Source organism: Neoarius graeffei, chromosome 8 (assembly GCF_027579695.1).
Source record: "Neoarius graeffei isolate fNeoGra1 chromosome 8, fNeoGra1.pri, whole genome shotgun sequence".
In the NCBI taxonomy this organism is placed as follows: Eukaryota; Metazoa; Chordata; class Actinopteri; order Siluriformes; family Ariidae; genus Neoarius; species Neoarius graeffei.
In genome coordinates, this window is record NC_083576.1 from 37,947,895 (window position 1) to 37,969,885 (window position 21,991).

Here is a 21,991-nt window from a genome sequence, read left to right on the forward strand (position 1 = left end):
AACCAGGCCATTATTCAGGCTAGTGTTTTATCCTGCCCTAAGTGTCCGGCCATGGGGTTAAAGTGAGCCGCATGGAATACAAGTTCCCTACAGCTTTTTGGGATCAACAGCTGGGTTATTTGTTCACCAGTTTAAGTGTCCTGCATCACTCGGTACAACCTATCCTTAATAATAGTGAAATAGGGGAAGGCTGGTGTCATGCTTGGCTGGAGGTTTTGACCATTGATTACTCTCACTTGGTCAAATGCCTGACGCAGAGTCTCATCTCGCGACTACTCTAATGGGAAATCCTCAAGGGAATCCCCAAGAGAGGGAGGAGGGGCGGGCTGCTCCTCACTCCTCATATCGCCCGAATTCAGTGCTGACCTAGACGGCTCTGTGACAGCTTCCCCAGCCAATGTCACACCGGGACCTTCCCGTGATGTATTAATGCAGGACCCACCTCTTACTATGTGTTCCATCAGTTCTTTAAACCCTGGCCAATCAGTCCCCAAAATTAGCAAGTGCGTGAGATGAGGATTAACCGCTGCCTTTATTCTATGCTTCTTTCCCTGAAATAGAATGTGGATGGACACTAATGGGTAGTTGTGAACAGTACCTTCACCACCTGTGCTCTCCCCAATGCCTCGCCTTGCACCAGGCTTTGGTGGATTGAGGTCTGATTACAGCTGGAATCCACCAAGGCATGATACATATCCCCTTGTACACTTACCGGTATATGATAGGCTCTGCCCTGATCGAGAGCAGTCTCTGGTGCATCGGGGATCTGGACCACTGCTCCCACCTCCATCGCAGACCACTGACCTTGAAGATGTCCCAGCTCCCTGCAGCACCAGCACACCAGCCCAGGCTCTCCCTCTGCACTCATGTTTTGGGCGTCACTCACCTGAGGGGGAGAAGACACAGACACGGAAGGGGAAAAGGGGAGGACACCACGGGTGCGTCAGGCCAGCTGGGGGGGAGCTGGCCCCTGCCTCCACGGTGGGGGAACAGGGCAGAGATGGGAAGCAGAGGGAGAGAGAGAGATAGAGAGGAGGAGGAGAAGAGGCGACATGTCCTCCTGCACATTATCCTGCCGTTGGAACTGCCATCAGTTTGATGGCTTGCTCTAGCAACGCTGGGCGATGACACTGAACCCACTCCGCCGGTCCTTCTGGAAGTCACACGATGAACTGTTCCAGTGTCACCAGGTGGATAATTCCTTCACCGTCACAGTCATCCACCCTCAGCCACTGCCAGCAGGCGTCCCGGAGCTGTTGGCCAAACACGAATGGCCGGCCGACCGACCTCCAACTTCAGCGCTCGGAAGCGCTGACACTCTTGTTCAGGGGAGCGGCCAACACTCTGTAGAATGGCTTGCTTTAAGTCGTCGTACATGAGCCAGCTGTTGGCGGGGAGCTGCAGCTATGGCGAGCTGTGCCTCGCCAGTCAGCAGTGGAAGTAGGCGTGCTGCGCGCTGCTCGACCGGCCACCCCCACACTTCGGCTGCTTGCTCGAAGAGCATGAGGAAGGCTTCAGGATATGTCGTGCGGACCCATCTTCGTTAGGGTGAGGTTGGGAGGGTCCGCTGCGGTGGCAGTCGAGGACCCCGCCGACGTGAGCAGGTGCCAGAACGCCTGGCGATCTTCTTGCTGGCCAGCATCAAGGCCTCGAAGTGTTGTTCCTGCTCCTTCCAGAGGGCAATCAGCGCTTGATGCTGGTTCTGCTAAGCAGCAGCGAGGGCATGAATGAGGTCCTTGAATGGTGAGGACTCCATGGGAGGGCTCCCTTCTGTACTCCCGGGTTTCGGCACCACTGTGATAATTTCCCTGATGTGGGTGGAGTACAGAAGCACGGCAGACAGGAGCTATTGTTCAGACACACGTTTGTTTGCTTTTTGGGCACTCTAGGACATGTATGTGCGCACGCGCACACACACACACACACACACACACACACACACGGTTGTGCTGTGGTCCCAGTGCCCTTTCTCTGCTCTCCTATTCCTCTTATGCTCCACCATCACTGCAAGAAACACACACACACACACACACACACACACACACACACCAATTGACAACAGGTGTAGTGACTTGGCCACTCACCTTCCCTGACCCCGCCCTCCATTCACAAACTGACGCTCAGCCATGCCACCGCTGCCACATACATATATATTATTGTAGCTGAACTTGTACTGAATACAAAAAAGTCATTTGACTTTGAAAATACTGCTTAGATTTGTTGAAACTGATGACAAAGTCAGAGCATGCCAAAATCATTAGTGTCAGAAAATGCCCTCAGACCCCAGAGAGTTAATCCTCGCACTGGGCACACGAAGTATGCTCTCTACCCCTACTCATCCTCTTGAGTTGGGGGCTCAAAAGTTGCCAGACTGAGGGGCTGGTTTGTGTAAGAAGATGAAAAGGTCTTTGGAAGAAAGGAAGGGTTAGGCCATAAGGTTACCCCTGTGCCACCAGGATTCCAAGGTAGGCACTCTTGGCTCACTGATAAGGTGTGCAACTCACCTACTCATCTGGCCAAAGCCATGGCTAAGAGAAAGGTTGTCTTCATAGACAAATACTTCAATTCCAACCTCTTTAGAGGTTCAAATGGGAGTTGCCACAGTGCCTTTAATACAAAGGGCAAGTCCCAAAACAGTACTGGGTTTCTCTGAGGTGGTCTTAGCTTTTGCACACCTTTAAGAAAGCATGTCACAAGAGTATGGGACCCAACAGTCATTCCATCTATCCTGTTATGCATGGCTGAGATGACAACTATATACAGTGGTGCTCAAAAGTTTGTGAACCCTTGAGAATTTTCTATATTTCTGCATAAATATGACCTAAAACATCATCAGATTTTTACACAAGTCCTAAAGGTAGATAAAGAGAACCCAGTTAAACAAATGAGACAAAAATATTATACTTGGCCATTTATTTATTGAGGAAAATGATCCAATATTACAGATCTGTGAGTGGCAAAAGTATGTGAACCTCTAGGATTAGCAGTTAATTTGAAGGTGAAATTAGAGTCCGGTGTTTTCAATTAATGGGATGACAATCAGGTGTGAGTGGGCACCCTGTTTTATTTAAAGAACAAGGATCTATCAAAGTCTGATCTTCACAACACGTTTGTGGAAGTGTATCATGGCACAAACAAAGGAGATTTCTGAGGACCTCAGAAAAAGCATTGGTGATGCTCATCAGGCTGGAAAAGGTTACAAAACCATCTCTAAAGAGTTTGGACTCCACCAATCCACAGTCAGACAGATTGTGTACAAATGGAGGAAATTCAAGACCATTGTTACCCTCCCCAGGAGTGGTCAACCAACAAAGATCACTCCCAAATTAAGACGTGTAATAGTCAGCGAGGTCACAAAGGACCCCAGGGTAACTTCTAAGCAACTGAAGACCTCTCTCACATTGGCTAATGTTAATGTTCATGAGTCCACCATCAGGAGAACACTGAACAACAATGGTGTGCATGGCAGGGTTGCAAGGAGGAAGCAACTGCTCTCCAAAAAGAGCATTGCTGCTTGTCTGCAGTTTGCTAAAGATCACATGGACAAGCCAGAAGACTATTGGAAAAATGCTTTGTGAATGGATGAGACCAAAATAGAACTTTTTGGTTTAAATGAGAAGCATTATGTTTGGAGAAAGGAAAACACTGCATTCCAGCATAAGAACCTTATCCCATCTGTGAAACATGGTGGTGGTAGTATCATGGTTTGGGCCTGTTTTGCTGCATCTGGGGCAGGACAGCTTGCCATCATTGATAGAACAATGAATTCTGAATTATACCAGCGAATTCTAAAGGAAAATGTCAGGACATCTGTCCATGAACTGAATCTCAAGAGCAGGTGGGTCATGCAGCAAGACAACGATCCTAAGCACACAAGTCATTCTACCAAAGAATGGTTAAAGAAGAATACAGTTAATGTTTTGGAATGGCCAAGTCAAAGTCCTGACCTTAATCCGATCGAAATGTTGTGGAAGGACCTGAAGCGAGCAGTTCATGTGAGGAAACCCACCAACATCCCAGAGTTAAAGCTGTTCTGTATGGAGGAACGGGCTAAAATTCCTCCAAGCCAGTGTGCAGGACTGATCAACAGTTACCGGAAACATTTAGTTGCAGTTATTGCTGCACAAGGGGGTCACACCAGATACTGAAAGCAAAGGTTCACATACTTTTGCCACTCACAGATATGTAATATTGGATCATTTTCCTCAATAAATAAATGACCAAGTATAATATTTTTGTCTCATTTGTTTAACTGGGTTCTCTTTATCTACTTTTAGGACTTGTGTGAAAATCTGATGATGCTTTAGGTCATATTTATGCAGAAATATAGAAAATTCTTAAGGGTTCACAAACTTTCAAGCAGCACTGTAACCCTTGATGGTGGAGGCTGCAAGGCTTTTGTCAAGGCAGGACTGGAGAAAACTGAGAATTACTGGTATAGAACAGCGTGTTAGTTCCTGATCTTGTGTGTGGCACCATTAAGAAAAAAGCTTCCATCTTTTAACATAGAACGCATTGGTGGAAGGTGCCCGGGAGCTGTCGATGGTCTGCACAACTGCTGGATAACAGGATCCTAACAATGGTTCTGGCCCTTCAAAGGCCAGACCCAGAATTGCAGCCGAGCTGGGTTTGGATGCCAGATTTGACCTTCCAGCTGTGAGAGGAGGGCCTGCCGTACAGGGAGGTACCAGGGCTCTCTGTCCAGTAACCTGTGTAATATTGGGAACCACACTCTTCCGGGCCATGTAGGGGCTATTAGTAGCACCTCGTGATTCCCATTGAGGATCCTGTCTCGAGTGGACAGTATTAACGGTAGTGAAGGGAAAGCATACTGTAGCCAATCTGGCCACAAGTGCGCCAGCACATCTTGGCCCGAGGGGCTTGTTGATTCCCCCAGACAATACCAGAGAGGACAGTGTGTTGTTGCCTGTGAGGTGAAAAGATCCACCCCTGCTTTGCCATATGTATGCCAAATCTACTATACCACTTCTGGATGCAGCCTCCATTCCCCAGGATGGGGACATTGCTGGGATAGGAGATCTGGTAAGTGTATTGCTCTCAGGTTCAATAAGTGAGTATGGGCTCACAGTAATCACTGTTGTGCTATCTTTAAGGACTGTTTGGACCTGGTTCTCCCCTGGTGGTTTATATGGTAGACCACAGATGTGTTGCCTGTCCTTACAAGGACATGTTGCCCTACCAGCACTGGGAGGAAATCCCCCCCCCCACAAGTGTGTTTTATTAGAGGTAGATTGCATAATGTAGGGCAGGAAAAACAGTCTACATTTTCATTATGAATAAAGAAAAAGGAATTTTAAAAATATACAACAAATGTATCCTACCTAAATAAACAAAAGTGCGTATACCCTCCCTCCCTACCCACCCCCTTCTGCTCAGAACATTATATATCGATACATGTTGTGATGGAGAATTACAGACAAAAGGTAAAAAATGGAGTGATAGCAGACAATCACTTATATAAGGAAAGTCAGCTATGGGTTATTTTAAGGTAACGGATGAAGGGCAGCCAGATCTTGTTAAATTGCAATTCTCTGTTCCTCAGAGCAAACCTTATTTTTTCAAGGTGCAGAGTGTCAGCCATTTCTTTGAGCCACATCTTAAAAGTGGGAGCCTCCTTCTTCTTCCAGAATGTCAAAATGAGGTTTTTTTTGGCTGTAATCAAGCTTAAGAAAGAAGTTGCCTTTGTGCTCTTCTCAATACCGTTGTGGAATCTGAAGCTCCCAACAAAATTAAGACAGGGTCAGGATCAATGTGAATCATTTGAACATCAGAGAGTGTTTTGAAAATTTTTGTCCAGAATCTCTCTATCCTAGGACAGAGAACAAAGCAGTGGAGGAGGTTTGCCTTTGCTATATTACATTTATCACATTGTGAAGATGTATCTGGAGACATTTTGTGGAGCTTTGATTTTGAGTAGTGAAGTCTATGGATGACACAAAACTGAATGAGACAGTGTCTCGAGTTGATCAAGCAAGCAGTAACCTCTTTGAGACTCTCTTCCCAGGTCTCATTGGGGATCTCTGTCCCCAGTTCATTTTCCCATGCAGTTTTGATTGCTGTTGTGGAGAGGGGAGTAATGGAGTGTAATAAGTCATAGAAATGCGACACCTTTCTGTCAGAACCAGTATTCTGAAGATACCTGTCTAAAGCTGAGAGTGAAGCACTTTCAAAGGAGGGTAAGTGCGTACGGACATAGCTTCTAATCTGAAGAAACCTGAAAAAAATTATTCCTAGGGAGTTTATATGTTTCTTGCAACTGAGCAAAAGAGACAAAAGTTTCATTCAAATAAAGGTCACCGACTGTGTAAATGCCCAGCGTTCTCCATTGTAAGAATCCACTGTCAAGCTGGGATGGTGGAAAAGAAGGATTCCCAGCTAAAGGGAGCAGGAAAGAAAGTGAACTGATCCTGAAATGTGTCTGAATTTGCTTCCAAATTTTAACCATATTATTTATAATAATGCTTCTGCCATAAACAGATTTGTCTAAGGTCACCGGAGACAGGATTACTGCTCCTAAACTATATGGACGACACTGGTCCAGCTCCAATGGGGGGGGGGGGGGGGGGGGCTCAGCTGACTTATCTAACCACACTGAAATTATTTTAAGATTAAAAGACCAATAGTAAAGACAAAAATCAGGAAGAGCTAGCCCACCAGATCATTTCAGTTTTCAGAGATGAGCTTTTTTGATTCTATGACTTTTATAGTTCCAAATAAAGCATAGGACAATAGAATCTAAGACCTTAGAAAACGATTTGGTCAAGAACACTGGGAGACACTGGAAGAGGTATAGTAGTTGGGGAAGGAATATCATTTTGATCATGTTAATTCTGCCAATCAGTGAAATAGGAAGCGATCTCCGAAACCGAATATTAGTCTACAGTTTGGCCAAAAGAGGGGGATAATTGTCTTTAAAAAGAGAGGAGAATTCTTTAGTGACCTGAATTCCAAGACAGGTGAATGACTGGTTAGAAATTTTAAATTGAAGGTGCTGTATTGGGGGAAAGGTCCCTTCACCCCACAGGCATCAACTCACTTTTGGTCCAATTAACCCTGTAACCAGAGAAGGCTCCAAATAGGTTGATTTTATCTAGAATCACAAGGAGGCTGAGTTGGGGTTTGGTAATAAACAACAGAACGTTGTCTGTATACAGAGAAATTTTCTCAGATGTGTCTATGATATTAAAGCCATGAATATTAAGATCTGAGCAAATTGACTCAGTGAGGGTTCAATAGCCAGCACAAAAAGGAGGGGCGAGAGGGGACAGCCCTGTCTTGTGCCCCTAAACAGGCTGAAGTGGGAGGACAGCAATCCGTTTGTTAAAATTTGGGCCTTGGGATTTCTCTACAGCAGTTTAATCCAGGCTATAAATGTATCTCCCAGATTAAATTTATCCAACACTTTAAATAAGTATGACCATTCCACCTGATTGAATGCCTTTTCAGCATCAAGAGAGACTACCACGAAATCACTCAGATTAGATTTGGGGTGATACATTATATTAAAAAGATGTCTAAGGTTGGAGACAGAGTTTCTACCTGGAATAAATCCAGACTGATCTGGGTAAACCAATGTGCCAGTACATTTGTTGAGTCTGTTTGCCAGGAGTTTGGCTAGTATTTTCTGATCCACATTCAGGAGAGAGACAGGCCTATAACCTCCAACCTTCTCCAGATCCCTGCCCCTTTTGGGAATAAGAGTTATGACAGCATCATTAAGCGTTTGTGGCAGAGATCCCTTTTCAAGAGCCTGAGAACATATTAAGTATATAAGGTGCAAGTGTGTCAGTAAATGTTTTGTACAGCTCAAAAGGCAGTCCATCGAGGCCGGGAGTTTTGCCTCTTTTCAGAGTTTTAACTGTATCTTTCAACTCTTTAAGGGTGATGTCTTTGTTTAAAAAGGCATAATCCTCCTGTGAGAAGGAGGGAAGATCGATACTTTAAATAAAGCTTTCCATATCATGGGGTCCTGCACTTGTTTTAGAAGTATAAAGGGTTTCAAAGAATTCCTTAAAGCGCTTGTTAATGTCTTTCACTGAGGTAAGAGGAGCTCCATATTTGGACCTGATTTTATGAATTGTGCAGTCATTTTCTAATTCACGCAGTTGTCTGGCAAGCAGTTTTTGGGGTTTCTCGCCAAATTCAAAGTACTTCTGCTTTGAATTTGGGGTCGTTAATAAGTTGGGGATCCATCCTCCAAACGTTATGTCCATGTGAGTGAAAAGAGTAGTCCCTTTCTGTGGGGTGGAAGAATCTCCACGCATCAGATGGGTTTGAGTTGTTAATATATGCTTTTAAGAAGTCCCTGGAATTAGAATGCGGGGCCCGCTTCTTAGAGGAGCTATCCATATAAGGGTCTAGAACACAATTTAAGTCTCCTCCAACAATGAGGCCTGTTTGAGATATGTCCATTATTAGGGAGAACACCTTCCTAAAAAAGGATGGTCAAAATTAGGCCCATAAATATTAACCAAGGTTATCAGAACCAAGTGACCCTCCACATCTGTTTTTGTTGATCGGTGTATAAATGGAACACCTTTGTGAATTAAAATAGATACACCTCTGGCTTTTGCGAAGAAGGATGAGTGATAAGTTTGCCCAATCCACCTACTCCTTAGCTTACCGAGAGAACTGTTCTTTCAGTGGGTGTTTTGAAGAAACATGATGTCCAAGGACAGAGATTTCAGGTGGGCTAGTACTTTACCCCTCTTTACTGGGTGGTTCAGCCCTTTCACATTCCACGTAGTACAAGTACGGCCCCCTCATTCATCACCAAGAGTTACGCCATTGTCCTGTATCAGGAAAAGGAAACCTGAAAAGATCTTAAAATCTTAATCACAACACGAAAATTATTTATCACAGAGCAGAGTAACCCCCCCCCCCCCAAAACATGAACATGAAACCCCCTAATGTCTAGCTATTGCTAGATCCTCTGTCCATTGAAAGCTATCTGCTGTGTCTCTGCCACCCTCCATAATATTTCTTCCTGCTTGTGAATGTAGTGCATTTTGAGAATGAGGGGGCGAGGTGGTTTGTTGTTCCCTGGACAGATCTGGAGCAATCTGTGACATCTGTCAACAAATGGATGCTCCTCCAGGGACAGAGCATCCTTTGAAAGTTGTGCAGCAAAGTCTCAAGGCTTCTTACTCATCTCCGCTCCCTCCTTTACATGCAAAATCTGCAGGTTTTGTCTCCTGTTGCGCCCCTCAAGATCAGTGCACTTGTCGGAGAGTTGGTTCATCATTTTATTTAAGCGCCCGACTTCATGCTCCAGCTTTGTAATAGTATCAGCTGCACTAGATGCTGCACACTCCAGCTCTGTTAGATTAGATTAGATTAGATTAGATTAGATTAGATTAGATTAGATTAGATAAAACTTTATTGATCCCTTTGGGAGGGTTCCCTCAGGGAAATTAAGATTCCAGCAGCATCATTACAGATAAACAGAGAAAAGAAATAGAGAAAACTTCTAGATAAATTAAGTATTTACATATATAAATATAAAAGAATAAGATATGGGGAAGGGGGGACGGGGACACAGCTGGAAAGATATTGCACTTTATATTGCACATTATATTGCACATTGTCCGGTATTGCTTATTGTTAGGCTAGGCTACTGCTCCTTCCCGTCCTCTGTCCTCCTGTTACCTCCCCCCCCCCCCCCCCCCAGAGAGGAGTTGTACAGTCTGATGGCATGAGGGACAAAGGAGTTTTTGAGTCTGTTCGTCCTGCACTTGGGAAGGAGCATTCTGTCACTGAACAGGCTCCTCTGGTTGCTGATGACGGTGTGCAGAAGGTGACTGGCATCGTCCATGATGTTCAATAGTTTGTCCATAGACCTCTTCTCTGCCACCGTCACCAGAGAGTCCAGCTTCATGCCGACCACAGAGCCGGCCCGCCTGATCAGTTTGTCCAGCCTGGATGTGTCCTTTTTGGATGTGCTGCCCCCCCAGCACACCACAGTGTAAAACAGGACACTGGCGACCACAGACTGATAGAACATCCACAGGAGTTTCCTGCAGATGTTAAAGGACCGCTGTCCAGCCATAGCCCGAGGTACTTGTAGGAATCCACAGCCTCCACCTCGACTCCCTCGATCAGAACTGGCCGTGACCTTGGTCTGGACCTCCCAAAGTCAATGACCAGCTCCTTGGTCTTCGAGGTGTTGAGCTGCAGATGGTTCCTGTTGCACCACACAGCAAAGTCCCTCACCAGGCTCCTATACTCCTCCTCTCTGTCGTCACTGATACACCCAACGACGGCTGTGTCATCGGCAAACTTCTGAATGTGACACAGCTCCGAATTGTAGCAGAAGTCCACGGTGTACAGGGTGAAGAGAAGAGGGGCCAGCAATGTGCACCGTATTAGCTTGTTAGCATGCTTGTTCATGGTGATTTTAACAGCGGAGATGGCAACGTTAGTTTCACAATTGTAAGCCGCCAGTTCACCCCGATGATGGTTGAAAGTTGGTCGAGTCTTGTGTCAATTATGCCGACAATTTCAGTCTTGAGTGAGCGTAGTTCAGTATGGAGGGCAGCATAGCCTCTGGTCTTGTCATGTTTCCTGGGTCTGAGGCCTCTCCACCTGAGGGCTGTCCTTCAGGGCAGTCCATGGTGGCTGCTGGGCCTACCTCAGTATTTTTACAAGGTCTGTTTGGCATGGTCGTAGTTCACAGTTTTCAGAAATAGTGGTGAAAAACAATTGCATGAAAAGTTATTTTGTGTCTTGCATTAGTTAGCAACCCAATTATTTTGTTTCAGTCAGGTTTTACAAACTTGGGCTGCAGGAGCACTGTAGCTCACATCTTATTCGAACATGGCCTCAACCGGAAGTCCCTGGGAGGAAATGTTTGAGGGCAAGCAGAACAGCCTGTAGTTCTGACACATTTATGTGTTGTTCCTACTGCCAAGGACTCCACTGGCCTCTGACCATTCTGCATTGCCACACTGCTCCCCACCCTGCTAGGGAGGCATCCATGCCCACAACCTCTCTGTGGGGAAAGTATGGCCCCTAAAGGTGGTCACGGCACAGACTGGCAAACTGCTGTCTGGCCTCTGTAACCTGTAGGCGACGCTCCAGAGCCTGCTGCGCAGCTGGTCCACACAGCTGTCCCAGAATGACAGGAAGAGAGCTTTCCTGCAGGGCTCCAGAAGCAGAGACTGGGCCAGTCATCCCTGGTTCTGAGCAAGGGTTAGTGAAGACATTAGCCTACCCAACTCTCTGGTCATACAGGCGAGTGCCTGCAAGGAGGCATCACCCAGGCTCTGGGCAGAAGGATTGATCTCAGAGGTCTGCAATGTCTGGGACAGGGCAATTATAAGGTATGACATTCCTGATGCATCCAATATGAGCTGCTGTGTTGTAGCTCCTTACAATCAGATCGTCTGTCAAATGGCATTGTGGCTGGGGACAGCGTGCATCAGGCCTAAGTGCCTCATCAAGCGACATCAACAGCTGGCTCCGTATTGGGCATGGTATAACACCATCCGTGGCTTGCTCAAAAGCCTACGGAACACGCTTAACTGTAAATAAAATGCTAATTATAGTCTTTGGAGGGCAAAAGCTTGCAGCTCCAACTCATCTCGAGTTACAAGACTACCAGTGATGCCTGTACACTCCTGAAACCTACTCATCATTGCAAGAAGATGGCAAGAGGTCACTTCCTGGGTGAATGTGCCTTTAGTGCTGGGTCAGGGGGCATACGTCACCCAGGTCACAGGTGATTTTGTTGATACAAACACTTGACCTGCACGCACACGTGATGGACATCCAGGTGCTTAAAGCACTGCCTCTGGCAGTCAGTAGAAATGAAATAGAACTAGCAGGCTAAATGAAGGAGCACTAAAATTACTTTTTTTTTCTTCTTTCAATAGCCATTTTCCTTGGATCATTCCGAATGCCTTATGATGAGATCCGGGATGCTGTCCTGGAAGTTGATGAGGAGAAGCTGAATGAGGCATTAATCCAGGTATGTGTGCATGTGCTTGTGTGTGTGCGCATGTCTGTATATGTTTATTTTATTTACATGTAAATGTTTGTTACATGTAAATAAAAATTCTCAGAAAATTAGAATATTGTGAAAAAGTTCATTGTAATTTAATTGAAAAAGGTAAACTTTCATATATTTTATATTCATTACGTGTAAAGTAAAATATTTCAAGCCTTTTTTTGCTTTACTTTTTATGATTATTGCTTATAGCTCATGAAAATCAGAAATCCAGTATCTCAAATGATTAGAATATTTCCTCAAATCAATCAAAAAAGGATTTACAGTACAGAAATGTCCAACTTGTGAAAAGTATGTCCATTTATACACTCAATACTTGGTTGGGGCTCCTTTACTATGAATTACTGCTTCAGTGCAGCATGGCATGGAAGCGACCAGCCTGTGGCACTGCTGAGGTATTACTGAAGCCCAGGTTGCTTTGATAGTGGCCTTCAGCTCGTCTGTATTTCTGTGAGAACCACTTTTGTCAAAGAATATTATTTACATTGCAATATTTGCAAGTTGTATTTAGTAGGTGGCTCTTTTCTGGTAACTCCCTGCCCTTCAATATGCATATATGGAAAGCCTTGGGACATGGAGAGCACACCTCCCTGCCCTACCATGTGCCTACATGGAAAGTCTAAAGCCAGGAGAGCTGCAGAAAACAATCCCCCCATCGGATACAGAACGGAGCATGCATCAATGACAACAGAGATGACATTGATTAAGGTCAGAATATGGGACATCCCTGCCCTTCCACATGCCTATGTGTAAAGCCTTGAGGCAGGGTGAGCTAGCCTGGGCCCGCCCATCCTAAGCGTGATGCAACACGAGGGCCTGTTGCGAGCTTAGTCTGGCAAGGCAAGCTATCTACAGCTCTTCCAAGCTCCCGAAAAATCGGGAGCCAATCAACTTTGAGCATCTCCAACGGCCCTGGGTAGAGGCGTGTTCAAGGCAGTGACGTAGTAGAACTGCGACCGGAAGCCATAGATTGTTTACAGAATCTATGCCGGAAGCGCTTCATTCACTAGAAACATTACGAACATGGAGCAGCGGCAAGCCTTTGACACAGCGGTAGATGCTGTATTGAAAGCATTCAACGGGAAGTTCTCATTGAAAACGGAGCAAAGAGCAGCCCTGGAGGTATTTATGTTCTTCCTGTTACTCAAGCAGTTTCCGTCGCGTCACATACGTCAGAGGAAAGAGTGATGTGATTGGTTTAAGCTTCGTCACAGCCTTTTCTGGCTTCGACCAGTAGCAAACTGAGGCATTTCAGGGAGACGGGTCAACCACGCCTTTGGGAAACGGTTGGGCTTAATATCTTTGCCAGACCAAATGCTCGCAGAGCTTTGAAGTCGCGTTAGCCAGACTAGGGTGAGCAGCTCCCTGCCCTTCCATGTGCCTGCGTGGAACAGCGAAAGCAGGGAGGGCGGCAGCAACGGAAATGGCATGGTGTAACAACTCTTTAACTCATGAGAAACAGAGGAACTGGAAGCAGGCTTCAGAAGAGCAGTGTTCTTTTTATTTTCACACTTTTCAGTGATTTTATGCCTTTGTACACACACACACACACACACACACACACACACACACACACACACACACACCAGGGTGTCACAGCTTTCTCTCTTGTTCCTGGCTGTCTGAAAGACACACAGAGACACAGGTTAATAGACAGCCAGTAATTAGACACAGGTGCACCTCATCATATGTTACCTACTGGTTCAACCTGCCTCCTCGCTGTTCACAGCTGACTCTTGACCATGCCCCTGCTATCACATACCCCCACCACCTAGCTCAGGTGCATCTGACCCCCCCTGCGGGAGAGGTAATCCGGTGGACCACCTCAAATTTAAAGGGCTGAAGGGCCAGATACCAACAAGTGATCCACATGTTGGCATCCTTCATGCATTGGACCCACTGGAACAGGACATGCTATAAATGCTGCTCAACCGTTACTATAAATGATTGTCATCTAAGTAGACCACTGCGTACACATTGTGGGGACGGAGAATTCGGTCCATGAGATACTGAAACATTACTGGAGCCCCAAACAACCTGAAAGGAAGGGTGAGAAATTTGTGTAAGCCAAATGGAGTGGAAAAGGCTGGGGTTTTTTTTCGTGGGATAATGAAGTCAAGGGGATCTGCCAATGTCTCTTTGTGAAATTCAGTGGTGACTAAAAGCGAGCTGTGCCTAACCGATTGAGCAGCTCATCAATGCGAGGCATCGGGTATGTGTCAAATTTAGACACCGCATTGATTTTTCGGTGGTCCACACAGAACCGGACTGACCCATCAGTCTTCTCAATTACCCCCATCCTCAGCATAGCCTGGAGTTCATCCCAAACCATGTTTTTCTTGGGCTCGGGAAGCTGATACAGGCAGCTGTGCACCACCACCCCTGGGGGAGTCTCAATGTGGTGCTGTACGAGGTCAGTGCGACCAGGGAGAGGTGAGAACACATCACAGAATTCCTGCTGCAACCTAATAACCTGTGCTCTCTGGAATGGTGAGAGGTGGTCTCCACAGGGGACCGGGTGAATTGGGCCACACTTTTTAGACTTGCCTCCAGTCCCAGCTCCGCCCTCACTGGAACTACCATTGCCAGAGCCACAGGAACCTTCTCTCTCCATGATTTCAGGAGATTGAGGTGGTAAATTTGACGTGTCTTCTCTATCTGGATGTTTGACCTCATAGCTGACCTCCCCAATTCGCTGTGTGATCTCAAAGGGGCCCTTGCCATTTGGCAAGCAATTTTGAGCTTGAAGTGGGCAATAAAATGAGGACGTTGTCTCTCGGTGCAACTTCCCTTAGCCATGCCCCTCTGTTGTAAAGGTGAGCTTGACATTCTTGGGCCTGTAGAAAATTCTCCTGAGTTATGTGACTCAGTGCATGGAGTTTTGCTTTCAGGTCAAGAACGTATTGAATTAAATTTTTACTTTGAGAAGACCCCTCCTCCCAATTTTCTCTAATGCTGTCTAAGACACCATGGGGCTTGTGCCCATACAGCAGTTAAAATGGGGAAAGTCCAGTGGAGGCTTGTGGGACCTTGCACATTGCAAGCAACAGAGGGTTTAGCCACCTGTCCCAGTTTTTAGTGTCCCTGTGAATGAACTTACAAATCATATTTGTAAGTTTTCAGTTAAATCATTCGACCAGCCCATCCGTTTGCAGAAGACAAACACTAGTAATTAATTGATTTAATCCCTCAAAATTCATACAATTCGCACAGTGTGCACGAAATAAAAGTAGTGCCTTGATCAGTCAGGATTTCTTAATCCAGACTTGGGAGATAACATGGAAGAGTGTCTCTGCAACACTGCATGCTGAAATACTGCGGAGAGGCACTGCTTCTGTGTCTCGCATTGCATAATCCACTATGACTAATACAAAGCAATATCCACATGCGGATTGGTCTAATAGCCCAATGAAATCCATGCCAATTCTTTCAAAGGGGATCTCCGTCAGTGGCAATGGGCACAGTGGTGCTTTTGGGGTGGTCGCTGGATTCACCAGCTGACATTCCCAACATGCTGGACACCACCTGTGGACATCGGCATGAATGCCTGCCCGATAGAAATGGGCCATGATAGGATTGTGTTTTATCCTGCCTCAAATGTCCAGCCATAGGATTACGATGAGCCACATGGAATAAAAGTTCCCCTACGGCTCTTCAGGACCAACAACTGTGTCATCTTTTCTTTACTCTGAGTGTCCTGCATCACTCAATATATCCTATCCTTAATAATACAAAAATACGGGAAGGAGCGCGCAATGCTAGGTTGGAGAATTTGACCATCAATTACTTTCACTTGGTCAAAAGCATGTCTCAAGAGACTCGTCATATACCTGCTCCAATGGGAAATCCCCTAAGGGATTCTCCAGAGAGAGAGGAGAGCTCTTCTCCTTCTCCGTGTCATCATGATGTGGAGCTGACATGGACGGCCCTGGGTCCACCTCCCCAGCTAATGTTGCAGTGGGATTCCCCTGTGACGTACTACTGCAACATCCACCCACTCTTAACTATTTCATTAATGTTTTAAACCCCAGCCACTCTGTTCCCCAGGATCAGTGGGTGGGTGAGGCTAGGACTAACTGCTGTTTCTGTGGGGCTGGGGTGGCGGAGGGGCGAGAAGAGGAGCAGGAAGAGGAGAAGGAGAAAGCAAAAATGAGAGAGAACAGAAAAGTTGTAACAGAGCCTGCTCCTGGAAACGCTGTCAGGTGGTTCTTGGCCAGCTAGACCGGCTCCATGCTGGCATCTCGCTCAGCAGCTGGGCGGCGAACTGCACCAGTGTCACTCGCTCAATGATGGTCTCAACGTCGCACTAGCCGGCCAGCAGCCACTGTTGGCAGGCGTCCCGGAGCTGTTATGCAAATGGCTGGCCCACTTCGCTATATGCCAGCGAGCGGAAGTGCTGGCACTGCTCTTCTGGGCCTCAGCTGACCCACTGTAGGATGGCTCACTTCACGCTGGGGTACTCCATATATTATATAAAATGTTTTTATTTTTTTGCACTGGAGGCCATAATTATCAAAATTAAAATAAAAAAATGCTTAAAATATTTTCGTTTACATGTAATGAGTCTAGAATATACATTTTCCCATTCTTAAATAACTAATGGAAAATATTGAACTTTTTCATGATATCCTAATTGTTTGATATGCACTAGTATATGGACTCATATTGTTCCTCCATCTTTATAAGCTATAACTTTGGATCCTTCTGCATCTATTTCTCAATTTATGCAGAGATCTTTGTTTCTTTCTTCTCTCAAAGCAACCTGAGTCCAAACATGGATGACACAAGCTTTTCAATATTTCATTGTGTTTTTTAATCCCACTTAAAGGTGCTGACTGCAAAGTTGAATTTTGATATGTTTCACTGCTGCACACACCATATATCCTATGTGTAAATATTTTGCTGAAATAAAATGCATCCTGCATTTTACAATTCTGAAGATTGCTGAACCAAGTGAGCAACAACATCACGTGACCACCATGGGGCATGTTTGGCCTACTTTTAACCAAAACAAGTCGGCATGGGTAAACATGGCAGACGCCTCTCTCCTGCCAGCTAAACGCCTGCGGAAAAGGAAAGCCTGCTGAGTGAGTGCAACTGCATGATCGAGCAAAGTTAGATGACATGACATTTTTCTGGACAGATAGCTGAATCATTCTAGCTAGTGCTTAGCTATCTTAGCCTTAGAATGTATGGGCTTGACTCAATGGTAGCGAGTATGGAGTTATACACTTAATATTTTGATCTTACAGAGAAAGAAATGAGAACACAAAAGCAGTAACAGAGAAAATAGATAGCTGTCTTTTGTCTCATCAATCTATTTGAGAATGTCAACCACAAATTACATACCTGTGACTCAAAACTCTCAGAGATTGATGCAGTCACAATCTTTTCCACGCGTCGCCATTTTGGTGTGATGCAGTTCGACAGTTACGCTAATTAGTTAAAGCTTGCATTTGGCTTTTTACGTCAAGAGGTTGGAAAATGGTCCCAAAATGGAGAAAAGTGATGCTCAACACATCAAAATGAACACATCCATGTGATATTGTTCTTGCAAGACATCAGAAAATGCCATGCACAATAAAAAAAATATATATTTCAGATGACTTTGCAGTCAGCCCCTTTAAACTTTTCTAAGTGTTTCATATAACACCTTAGCCTGTTTTGAGAAGTTAGGTATGAAAGGTCTGTTATAATTCAGTGTTCCTAGTACAACTTGTAAATCTCTTACTGTTTTGGGACTTTTGGTTATTAGTTTCTCCATTTTTGTTCTCATTGTACTGCTTTAAATTCTGTCATGACCGGTAAATGCAAATCCAAAGAAATCAACTTTGTTCTTTAGTAGTTCTATCTTTTTAAGAAAGGGTTTTATACCTGTGGTTGTTTTTCAGTGTAGAACCTCATTGAAGAGATATGCATGTCCTTGTTCTGACCCTGAGATCACCAACAAAATGTCATTAATGTAAACAGTGACTGGTCGGCCTTGTAAGACTCCGACCATTATTACCTGAAATAGACAAGTTAGTTTATTTGTATAGCGCTTTTAACAACAGACATTGCCAAAAAGCAGCTTTACAGAAAAATGAAGACTGAAAACATATGAGCTAATTTTATCCCCAATGTCAGTCCTGCACGCTGTGGTGCGTGCACCTGAAGGCGCGCCCCGGGCTGCGTGCGCATCAAGCAGACTCCAGCATGCATGTCGTTAACAACGCGCACCTGAACTTAATTCAGGAACTATATGTGCACCTATTTAAGGACTGATCTGATGCACGATCAGTGTGAAGTATTACGCTACATCAGTACACATTACTGAGCCTTTCTACCCTTGTTTCTGATTTCCTGGTTTCATGATTGTTGTTCCTGTTTCTTGTTCTTGTTTTCTCTCTGCCTTTGATATCTTGTTTGCACCTTGCCCGACCCTTTGCTTGTATTACGTTCATGAGTTTGCCTTCCGATTTGGACTGTTTGCCTTTGTGTGGTTTTCACTGTAAGTAAACATCACTTCTGCACATACATCCAGCTACCATGTCTGACAGAATACTTTGCCAACAATGGATGCAGCGGAAATAATACAGTTTGCCATACCTCGCATCTACCATGTTTCTGTAACTCAACCCCTCACCTCGTATATCCGGCAGCGTTTCGGAATGATCCTCCTGGCTATGTACTATGGAATATATCACCCTAGGGGGTTCAGCTTGCAGTGTAATGTTTTACGAGGACTTTGTAGAACCCAAGCCTCCTGAACCGATCTAGGTGAGCCTTCAGCTCACATGGACAGCTGGATGAGCTCACAGATGGGTGGAGTATCTTATAAGGGTCAAGCACTCATGCCTTCGGAGCTCATGGACATTCTTAGCCATACTCCAGTTCATATTTGAATCTTTGGAAAAGGAGGAATCCCATGAATAATTTTTTTTGGGGGGGGTGTCACACCGATGGCTGACGCAATGGAGGAGGCCGTCGCTCGAGAGCTCCCTCCAGTGGCCGACACAGCGGCAGTAGAGGAGGCCGTTTTCCAGAGCTCCCTTCAGTGGTCGATGCAGAGGCGGCTGTTGTTCCAGAGCTCCTCCTAGAGGCTGTCTTTCCAGAGCTGTTTTTTTAGCCAGAGCCAGCACCTGAATCAATGTCTGAGCTGGAGCCTGCATCAGAACCCATGCCTGAACCTGAGACAGAGCCAGCGTCTGTTCCAGTGCCAGAGCCAACGCCAGCATCAGAGCCAGCACCAGCTCCAGAACCAGTGCTGGAGTCAGTCAGCATCAGTGTCTGCTCCAGAACCAGTGCCAGAGTCCGAGTCAGTGCCAGTATCTGCTCCAGAACCAGTGCCAGCACCAGAGTCAGCACCAATGTCTACAACAGAACCCATGCCAGCGCCAGGGTCAGAGTCAGCTCCAGTGCCAGAACCAGCGTCAGAGCATGCGCCAGTGTCTACTCCAGAACCCGTGCCAGTGCCCGTGTCAGCTAGAGTATCAAAGCCAATGCCAGATTCGGAGCCTGCGCCAGCTCCAGCATCTATGCCAGAGTCAAGGCCAGTGCCAGAACCTTATCCTCTTCCAGAAACTGTATTAGAGAACGAAAGCAGCGTCATCCCTCCGCTGCCCGGCTATGAAGGCGTTGTTGTTCTGCCACCATATAGCCATGAAGATATCGTCATCCTACTGCCAGGTCCTAACCAGGACTGAAGCAATGCACTGACAGAGCTTGAGCCCAAGTCAAGTCCAGGGTCCAAGTCATCTCCAGAGCTCGAGTCCTCTACTGAGCCTGAGTACAGCCTGGAGCCAGAGTCGAAGCTCGCTTCCTGCCTTGAGCCCAAGTCATTGGCAGAGCTCAAGTCCAGTCCAAAGCCCAAGTCAAGTCCAGAGCTCGAGCACACTTCCAGCCCTGAGCCCAAGCCAGTTTCAGAACTCAAGCCTGAGTCATCATCTGAGCTGGAGCCAGAGTCCAGCCCAAAGGTCAAGTCATCTCCAGAGTTTGAATCCAGCCCAGAGCTTGAGTCCACTGTAAGTTCTGGATCCGAGCCAAGTCCAGGGTCCAAGTCAAGTCCAGAGTCTGAGCGTGCTTCCTGCACAGAGCCCATGTCCAATCCAGAGTTTGAGTCATCTCCACAGCTCGAGCCCAAGACCAGTACTGAGCCAGAGCCCAAGTTTTCTCCCCTACAAGGGGTAATTTCTTTCAATAAATTTGAAATCCATAACCTTCAATGTGCTATTGTACAAAATTCCATAGTTTTAAGAGAAAGAAAAATAAAACAGTGTTGCATTTTGCCAAAGCTATAGAATTCAAAATGGCAGTGATTTTATGTTAATTAGGTTACTTAATATACAAATTAGGTCATTTGTGTCATTGAATTTGTAATCTACAACCTTCAACATGCTACTGAACTAAATGCCATGGTTGCACAAACCTCTGTAAATACACAAAAACACGATCCCATTTTGTGATACATACACGTATATAGATCTACCAGGTCACATTTCCAAAGAAGCTTCCTAATTCCATACTTTAAATTATGATACCTCTAGATCTATTTGTTTGTTTTTGATTAAATAAAAAGTAATGTTACTAAAATATGTTTGTTTTAATTCGTTTTAAAAATTGTAAGATTCAGTTATTTGAAATTTGCACTTGACATTACTGTTGACTTTAGTTTGTACTACAGTGCCAACTCCTTTATAACCTTTCTCAGATATATTTCTTCGTGGGACTGAACATTTCACAGAGATTTTCTCTGAAAACTTCAAACTATATTAAACCCTTATCCTTGTCCTATGTGGGTTTCAGCATAAGAGCTACTACCATACCATACTACCGTAGCTCTTCTGTGAGATTGGACCATATGGGCTAGCCTTCATGCCCCATGCCAATCATTGAGCCTTGGCCACCTGTGACCCTGTCGCCGGTGCACTGGTTGTCCTTCCTTGGACCACTTTTGGTAGGCACTAACCATTGCATACCAGTAACACACCCCACATGATTTTAGAGATGCCATTTTGGAGATGCTCAGACCCAGTCATCCAGCCACCACAATTTGGCCCTTGTCAAAGTCACTCAGATCCTTACATTTGCCCATTTTTCCTGCTTCCAACACATCAACTTCAAGAACTACTGCCTAATATATTCCACCCATTGACAGTTGCCATTGTAATGAGATAATCAATGTTATTCACTTTACCTGTCAGTGATCATAATGTTGTGGCTGATTGGTGTGTGTGTGTATGTGTGTGTGTGTGTGTGTGTGTGTGTATATATATATATATATATATATATAATATACTGTGTGTGTATACAGTGGTGCTTGAAAGTTTGTGAACCCTTTAGAATTTTCTATATTTCTGCATAAATTTGACCTAAAACATCATCAGATTTTCACACAAGTCCTAAAAGTAGATAAAGAGAACCCAGTTAAATAAATGAGACAAAAATATTATACTTGGTCACTGATTTATTGAGGAAAATGATCCAATATTACATATCTGTGAGTGGCAAAAGTATGTGAACATCTAGGATTAGCAGTTAATTTGAAGGTGAAATTAGAGTCGGGTGTTTTCAATCAATGGGATGACAATCAGGTGTGAGTGGGCACCCTGTTTTATTTAAAGAACAGGGATCTATCAAAGTCTGATCTTCACAACACATGTTTGTGGAAGTGTATCATGGCATGAACAAAGGAGATTTCTGAGGACCGCAGAAAAAATGTTGTTGATACTCATCAGGCTGGAAAAGGTTACAAAACCATCTCTAAAGAGTTTGGACTTCACCAATCCACAGTCAGACAGATTGTGTACAAATGGAGGAAATTCAAAACCATTGTTACCCTCCCCAGGAGTGGTCGACCAACAAAGATCACTCCAAGAGCAAGGTGTGTAATAGTTGGCGAGATCACAAAGGACTCCAGGGTAACTTATAAGCAACCAAAGGCCTCTGTCACATTGGCTAATGTTAATGTTCATGAGTCTACCA

General features: G+C 45.2%; 1 protein-coding gene across 1 annotated transcript in view; it reads left to right on the forward strand.

The window, feature by feature from the left end:
- diaph2 (diaphanous-related formin 2) overlaps positions 1-21,991 on the forward strand; it is a 902,507-nt gene that overhangs the window by 434,521 nt on the left and 445,995 nt on the right. The window contains exon 21 of the mRNA XM_060927624.1: positions 11,895-11,989. Within this exon, the coding sequence (XP_060783607.1) occupies positions 11,895-11,989 (95 nt within the window). The remainder of the gene's footprint in view (positions 1-11,894; positions 11,990-21,991) is intronic.